Source organism: Oncorhynchus kisutch, unplaced genomic scaffold (genome assembly GCF_002021735.2).
Source record: "Oncorhynchus kisutch isolate 150728-3 unplaced genomic scaffold, Okis_V2 scaffold2652, whole genome shotgun sequence".
NCBI lineage: Eukaryota > Metazoa > Chordata > Actinopteri > Salmoniformes > Salmonidae > Oncorhynchus > Oncorhynchus kisutch.
The window spans coordinates 13,449-21,478 of NW_022264597.1; the positions used below are offsets into that span (position 1 = coordinate 13,449).

An 8,030-nucleotide genomic window follows, 5' to 3' on the forward strand; every position below is an offset into this window, starting at 1 on the left:
ACCTGTAGGGAGGAGACGGAGAGACAGCCTGGTGCGGGGGGCTGCCACCGGAGGGCTGGTGCGTGGAGGCGAGCCTGCCCAACCCTACCTGGCTGAATGCTCCCCGTAGCCAGGCCAGTGCGGCGAGGTGGAATAGCCCGCACCGGACTGTGCTGCTGCCTTCTCATACCACCGCCTCTCGGCTTTCGCTGCCTCCAGCTCTGCCTTGGGGCGGCGATATTCTCCCGGCTGTCCCCAGGGTCCCTTGCCATCCAAGATCTCCTCCGATGTCCAGGAGTCTGGAGATCGCTGCTGCTGCAGCCCGTTACCACGCTGCTTGGTCCTTTGGTGGTGGGTGATTCTGTAACGGCCGTTGGTGGTGGAAGAAGAGGAGGACCAAGGTGCAGCGTGCTATATGTCCATATTTAGTAAATTAACACGGCAATAACAAAAATAACAACGAGAACTACTGAAAACAGTACAACGATTCAACTCCTTTCTGGCAGCAAAGGAAAAACAAGATTTGTTATTGGTTCCATTGTACTTTTGGGACTATGCTATTGGTCCTATTGCATGTATTTGGACTGTGCCTGCGGTTTGTCCTCCGGTCCAGGGGGTGGAGCTGGAGAGCACCAGGCTGGTGATCAGGTACCCAGACCGCTGGATGCAGAGAACATCTCCCTCTCCTCAGAGGACCAACCCTATAGGCCTCAACACCTCCTCAGCAGGGTAAAGACATCCACCTGTCATTCAAAACATCATTATGAGTTATTCTAAAGTGTTACCAATCAACTCATATTAACTTTTGAAATGTACAAAGTGATGGAAGGAGGAAGCAGGAGCTCAGGTGCAGGTGTTTGTGTTTTCATACTGTTTGTCTCTCTCTCTCCCAGGACCAGGAGGATGTCTCCCATCACTGGTGACGAGTGTTTCTTCAAACACAAGCCTGACCAGAGAGGGAGAGACAGGAAACCCTGACAACCCTTACAAGCCTGAACACCACGTACCGTCCGGATATGACAGAGTAAGGAAGAAGAGAAGGAATAACAGAATAATGAATATGAAGATTGAGGAAGAGGAGGAGGGACCGTGTAGCTACCTGAAAAGGGAACAGGAAACTTGGCGAGAATGGGGCTGTTGGGAGGGTGTCACCGCTTTTGTAGTCCTCTGACACACAGCACAGACAGCACACTGGACACACAGTAGGAGTAAGTGTCAATCAAAGTGAAGAGGAGTGGTCCTCTGATTTCCTTCCTCCGCCCCCTCGGCCTGAGCTGTGAAACATGTTGGTTATTGATGTTAGATGATGAGATGATGTCATCATTAGAATCTTGAGGGGGTTGTTGCCCAGGCCAACGCCTCTACAACAACCATGTTGTAGACACTAAAGGGGGTCAGGGCAGGGTCTTTGATGCAGCTGAGTGTACATTAAATGTGTACATTAAATGGGTTAGTAGAATGGGTTGGGTTAGTAGAATAGAAGGACATCATGGAACTGACCAAATGTAAATGGAACTTTGACCTGTTCCATGTAGAACTCAGAGGGACAAGGCAACACATTCTAATATATTATAAACATTCCATATAGAATAGTCAACATATTGTTAACATGGTTCTGTATTTAAATAAAAGCGGAAATGGGGGGCATTTTGTCCATTATAGAAATGTAGGACCCATTTTAATACAGTAACTTCCCTTTTCTGATGTGCTGGTCTGGTCGTCATGCATGTTAATGTCTTAAAGAGGAAGGAAAGGACAGTTGTGTCTCAGCTACTTTAAATATGTATCAACCACAGAACTGACACTTAGTAACAGTTCCCACACACTACCAGTAAGTTGACTCACTGTACAAGACCTCTCCTCTCCCCTTCAGTCTGTAAGTACTCTTGACAATATCTGGGAAAATAGTTTTGGGTTATTTGTTTTTAGTAATAAGTCATATACCTGAGGGTAATGTATCATTTTACTTGTTGTTATGTTATGAGCTGTGTTTTGGTTGTTACATCAGGGCCAGTATTCATAAAGTGTCTCAGTGTAGGAGTGTTGATCTACATAGAGATGAGATGATTAACCAGGGTAAAAAAGACAAGCAAACAAACATTGTAACATTGTGTGTGTCTTCTGTTTAGACTCTCAGCTTGGGGATAGGAGCTGTAATTGAACCTGGTGGTCAGTCTTTAGGCTGCTGTACAGCTTGACGGACCGTAGAGGATTGAATATTTATCCTCCTGTATTTGGGGTTCTGAGAATAAAACGGCTTCAGAACATTCAGAAATATGTGTTTACAGTAATACAGATCTGTTCAATACGCTATTGATGTTGTTGTTCATAATGATGATGATGACTTTATTGTATCCATTAGGAAATTATTTTTGCATCATACATCATGTCATCTTAAATAGACAGATGCAGACAGACATGCAACACGTCACACACAGTACACACACAGTGCAATAGACTTACAGACAGACATTATTCACATAGACAACCATATAGCACAATACAACACAACACAATATGAGCCTGGTTCATTTTCAGTAATGAGGCCCTGGACCCCATTTACAGTTTATACTTCAATGTATCAGGTGGAGTTATTCACCAGCTATAGAGTGAGTTGTTGTTTATGTTTCTAAGACTGCAGGGTGGGAGTTGCAACAATGGCCTTGAGAACAGTAGGAAGTGTGTTGATGGTCTTTCTCTGGTCTGTAGCAGGTACGGTCTCATTCATATCTTTTATTTGCCCTGTTTATCAAACTACAGATATTTCTAAAAGCATAACCATTTTTATATTCTACTGACGACACATTTGGCGTCTCCCCTTCCCTTTAAACAGTTGTCTTTCTCACCTCACTGAGTGAATCTTATCTGTGGTTTTCATTCACACTCAACCAAAGAGTATCTATGTCTCAACTCAGCAACTATGGAACAAAGTGTTAGTGTGAGTCAAAAGACATTGAACTTAATGTAACGTCCTTGTGATGTCTAACTGTGTTTCAGTGGCACTGGGGCAGATTGGCTGGAGTGTTACATACACCAAGAAGAGTATCTGTACCTTGAAGGGGTCAACAGTGGAGATGTCCTGCTCTATCAGATATCCCAGTTGGCATAAAGTCAAAACAACCTTCTGGTTCACCAAAATGTATGATGTGGAGAATTATGTAAATCTGAAAGATGACCCAGTCTACCAAGGTCGTGTGACGTACCATAGTGATAAGACGAATGGACACACCCTGAGAATCACAGACCTGAGAGAAAGTGACTTTGCTGAGTACAAATTCAGATTTATAACAGATCAGACTGGAGGGAAATATTCTGGCTATCCTGGAGTCACTCTGTCTGTTACAGGTACAGTGATATTATATATAGTGTTGATCTGTTTAAGTGGTTCTGGAAAAATTGTCTTGATTTGTACAGAAATAATATAATTAATATGAATGTTGGTATAATAGGAATGTCTGAATTGATGATTTGAGAACGTCCACTCCTGCCTCATTTGAACTAGACAACAGGTCATTGATGGTTTTAATGTTGTTATCTACTCCAGACCTGCAGGTGAAGGTGACCACTACATGGTGGTCAACGACACTGACCTGTAGCACCACCTGTACTCTGACTGGTAACCCCACCTACATCTGGTACAGGAACAGTAAGATTGCACAAAAGGACCCCTCCCCCTCATACTCATTGTACTTAAAAACTGAAGACAGCTTCTACTGTGCTGTAAAAGACATCAATTCTCCTGCAGTGTGTGAGTGTGACTAATACACTTTTTAAAGTCTGTCAAAATCATCCAATACATCATTGGTCAGTGTTGATGTTTAGTGAAACAGACATGAGGTAGAGCTACTATTCCATTGAGATTAATGGTGGTTGATGTTTAGTGAAACAGACATGAGGTAGAGCTACTATTCCATTGAGATTAATGGTGGTTGATGTTTAGTGAAACAGACATGAGGTAGATCTACTATTCCATATAGATTAATGGTGGTTGATGGTTAGTGAAACAGACATGAGGTAGAGCTACTATTCCATATAGATTAATGGTGGTTGATGTTTAGTGAAACAGACATGAGGTAGAGCTACTATTCCATATAGATTAATGGTGGTTGATGTTTAGTGAAACAGACATGAGGTAGAGCTACTATTCCATATAGATTAATGGTGGTTGATGTTTAGTGAAACAGACATGAGGTAGAGCTACTATTCCATTGAGATTAATGGTGGTTGATGTTTAGTGAAACAGACATGAGGTAGATCTACTATTCCATATAGATTAATGGTGGTTGATGTTTAGTGAAACAGACATGAGGTAGAGCTACTATTCCATTGAGATTAATGGTGGTTGATGTTTAGTGAAACAGACATGAGGTAGAGCTACTATTCCATATAGATTAATGGTGGTTGATGTTTAGTGAAACAGACATGAGGTAGATCTACTATTCCATATAGATTAATGGTGGTTGATGTTTAGTGAAACAGACATGAGGTAGAGCTACTATTCCATTTAGATTAATGGTGGTTGATTTTACAGTTCTAAATACTGACACCATTTGAAAAATGTACTTGTGTTTCAGCTGTTGAGGGTCACAGTTATTTCCACGTGACTTACACCCAACAGAGGATCTGTACCTTGAATGGGTCATCAGTGGACATATCCTGCTCTTATACTTATCCCAGTGGTCATACAGTCTCTGAAACAATCTGGTATACAAAAGGAAAACTTAATGAGGCGCCTCAAATCCTGAGCCCGGGGTATGGAGGTCGTGTGGAGTACCTTGGAAATATGCAGAGTGACTCCACCCTAAGAATCACAGACCTGAGAGAGGAAGACTCAGCTGAGTATAAGATTAGATTCAGAACAGATCAGACAACCTGGGAGCCCACCTTCCCTGGAACAACTCTGACTGTCACAGGTAACACTGCAGGTCACATCCTATCAATACTGCAAAGGATTACTTAATGATGTACTCAGTGCTTTAATCCTCTTTCATTTAGGTCTGCAGGTGAAGGTGACTCCTGCCACTGTGACAGAGGGACAGAAGGTGACACTGACCTGTAGCACCACCTGTACTCTGGGTAACAACCCCACCTACGTTTGGTACAAGAATGGACATGTAACCAACCAATCTACCAGTCTGTTCCTAAACCCAGTCAGCAGTGAGGATACAGGCAGATACTCCTGTGCTGTAGAAGGACATGAGGATCTCCCCTCTGATGAAGAGACTCTCACTGTCACATGTGAGGATGTGTGATCCATCTCCACTTGTATTCTTTTAGTAACATCTTCTCTCATCTATTATATCCATTATTTCAATCTTTGTCCAAGTTCCATGATTGTACTCATCTCATTACTGTAGTAACTACAAGTACTTCACAAACACTGTATTGTTACATTAATGTCTAAGTTATACATATTTATATTAATATTTCATTTATTTTAATCATAAGTCCAAGTTCCATGATGCTCCTCATGTAAAGCTCTATGTATGAACAATGTGTTACATATTGTCCACCAGACGGCCCAAAGAACACCTCAGTGTCAGTCAGTCCCTCTGGTGAAATAGTGGAGGGCAGTTCAGTGACTCTGACCTGCAGCAGTGATGCCAACCCACCTGTGGACAAATACACCTGGTACAAGAAGAACGTAACCTCACCAAAAGCATCAGGACAGAGTTACAGCATTACTTCTATCAGCTCTGAGGACAGAGGAGAATACTACTGTGAAGCTAGCAACATTAAAGGGACAGAGACTTCCATCCCTGTCCATATTAATGTCATGTGTAAGTATGTCATGTTCTGTCTATTTCTGGTGCTCTGTGATATGACTGTTTTAACAGATAAGCACTATAAACACATGTACACACGGATTTTGTGTTGTAGATATGTGGTGTTAGAGTAGGTGCCTAAGGTCATATAAGTCATGTGTTGTGCAATCTGTAGTGAATGCATTGTAATGTTTTAAAAATGGAATAATTGCCTTAATTTTACTGCCTACATTTTGCTAATAAGGATCCATAATAAATACAACTACAAACAGATATATGTTCTAACCTACTGACACCTAAACCCATGATCCTGCAGCAGTGTTTCCCTGGGTTCCTGTAATGGGGGTGGGGGCTGTCCTGACTGCTGGAGCTCTGCTCCTCACCATCTACTGCACTCTGAAGAGGTGAGGATTTTCATACCAGGGATAAATATGAAATGTTTATAAACCTCCAGTAGAGGTCAGTAGAGATTTTATCTCACTATGTTCCACTTTACAGGAGATCCACAGGAGGAAGTGACGCCACAGCAGACACACAGGTGATTATATCAGTAAACCTCCACCTCCACACCTGGTGACATTAATTTACTGTATCACAACAGTCTCTTTCACACTATTTTCACTGTTACCATGTTCTCTCTCCCTCTCTCTATTTCCCGCTCTCTCCAGAGTGTCCATCATGACCCTAACAGTGACACGTACACAGGTCTGAACATGAGGACCATGTCACCTGACTACGACACGCTGGCAGTACGTCTCTTATTATGTGTTTGTGTTTTATACAGTATTTGAATTTGTTCAGAGAAAATGAAAGAGAGAGTGGTGTCACAAAGTGCTCATGCATTTCTCTCTCTCTACTCCCTCCCTCCCTCCTTCCCTCCTTCCCTCCCTCCCTCTCATGCTCTCTCTTTGCCTCCCTCCCTCCCTCTCACACTCTCTCTTTGACTCTCTCTCACTCTCTCGTTCTCTCCACAGAGTGTCCATCCTGACCCTAACAGTGACATGTGCACATCTATGAAGAAGAAGACCAGATCACCAGAGTGACACCCTGGGAGTGTGTGTGTGTGTGTGTGTGTGTGTGTGTGTGTGTGTGTGTGTGTGTGTGTGTGTGTGTGTGTGCGTGTGCGTGCGTCCAAGTGTCCATAAACACTTCATGAAGTGCGGTGTAAAGTGTTCATTCAGTGTGTCTTCTTTCAGATTAAGGGACTCCCCTGTGACACAGACCCTCAGATAGATGCTGAGCCCTCCGATTATCAGAACTGAAGCAAACCACCACAGAACCTGGACAGTGACACAGACCCTCAGATAGATGCTGAGCCCTCCGATTATCAGAACTGAAGCAAACCACCACAGAACCTGGACAGTGACACAGACCCTCAGATAGATGTTGAGCCCTCCGATTATCAGAACTGAAGAGAACCACCACAGAACCTGGACTGAAGTCAACCAACACAGAACCTGGACTGTAGAGAACCATAACAGAACCTGGTCCGAAGAGAAGAGAACCCCCAATGTTTTTTCCTTGTAATGTTAATTAAATATATTGAAGATAAATAGGCTGGATTATACTTTTACTCTTTTATAATGGGACATTTCCCACCAAAATGTCCAAAGTTATTCTCATGTAGTAATGAAAACAACAATGAAGGCGATGCGGGCACCAGCTGGAAAATGTGAAAAAGTTTGTGCAGGTCCTGTTCTGACTGGAGATGCGCAAATGTCTGCATACTTGATCTGCGGAAACAATTGGGAGGTGCTTGGGTAAGTTCGTCAGGCTCAGTAATTCCCCAAAAACTGAATTGTCAGCAAAAGTGAAATGGCCTACTTTTATGTGAAATAATGAGGACCCCAACTCAAACTGTTGTTAGAAAATAAAACTTGTTAGAAAATCATATGAATTTGACAAGTTGAAACAGCCTATACATAAAAGCAGGCAGCGTGCCTTAGTTTGAGGGCAGCGCGGATTAAGACATTAACCTTTTCACATGAGTTCCAATATCTCTAACGGTTGCCCCAGCATAAGTTTTTTATGCACGTGATGTCAGAATGCCCTCACTGTTCCAAAATGTCATTGTTACGCAACAGGACAGTTGAGCTAACGTAGGCTAATGCGATTAGCATGAGGTTGTAAATAACAAGAACATTTCCCAGGACATAGACATATCTGATATTGGCAGAAAGCTTACATTCTTGTTAATTTAACTTCACTGTACAATTTACAGTAGCTATTACAGAGAAATAATACCATGCTATTGTTTGAGGAGAGTGGACCATTTTGAACATGAAT

General features: G+C 42.6%; 1 protein-coding gene across 2 annotated transcripts; it reads left to right on the forward strand.

Annotated features, from left to right (window-relative positions):
- Positions 1 to 1,756: 1,756 nt before the first annotated feature.
- Positions 1,757 to 7,299, forward strand: LOC116370589 (sialoadhesin-like). Of its 2 annotated transcripts, none has more exons than XM_031819818.1 (12): positions 1,757 to 1,855; positions 2,614 to 2,691; positions 2,977 to 3,324; positions 3,524 to 3,727; positions 4,554 to 4,892; positions 4,975 to 5,217; positions 5,496 to 5,759; positions 6,061 to 6,148; positions 6,243 to 6,282; positions 6,413 to 6,493; positions 6,719 to 6,799; positions 6,941 to 7,299. In XM_031819818.1, exons 2-11 carry the CDS (start codon positions 2,637 to 2,639, stop codon positions 6,785 to 6,787), a joined length of 1,731 nt encoding a protein of 576 aa, XP_031675678.1. In that variant the 5' UTR covers positions 1,757 to 1,855; positions 2,614 to 2,636; the 3' UTR covers positions 6,788 to 6,799; positions 6,941 to 7,299. The 2 variants fall into 2 exon arrangements, with proteins under 2 accessions (XP_031675678.1, XP_031675679.1); XM_031819819.1 differs by having other exon boundaries at positions 6,064 to 6,148; positions 6,719 to 6,797.
- The last annotated feature ends 731 nt before the right edge of the window (positions 7,300 to 8,030 follow it).

Bases quoted from the DNA above. Each gene is read 5' to 3' on its own strand.
- LOC116370589 (XM_031819818.1), top strand. From the start codon at position 2,637: ATGGCCTTGAGAACAGTAGGAAGTGTGTTGATGGTCTTTCTCTGGTCT. The intron at 2,692-2,976 runs GTACGGTCTCAT...ACTGTGTTTCAG, and splicing joins CTTTCTCTGGTCTGTAGCAG to TGGCACTGGGGCAGATTGGC. The intron at 5,218-5,495 runs GTGAGGATGTGT...ATTGTCCACCAG, and splicing joins AGAGACTCTCACTGTCACAT to ACGGCCCAAAGAACACCTCA.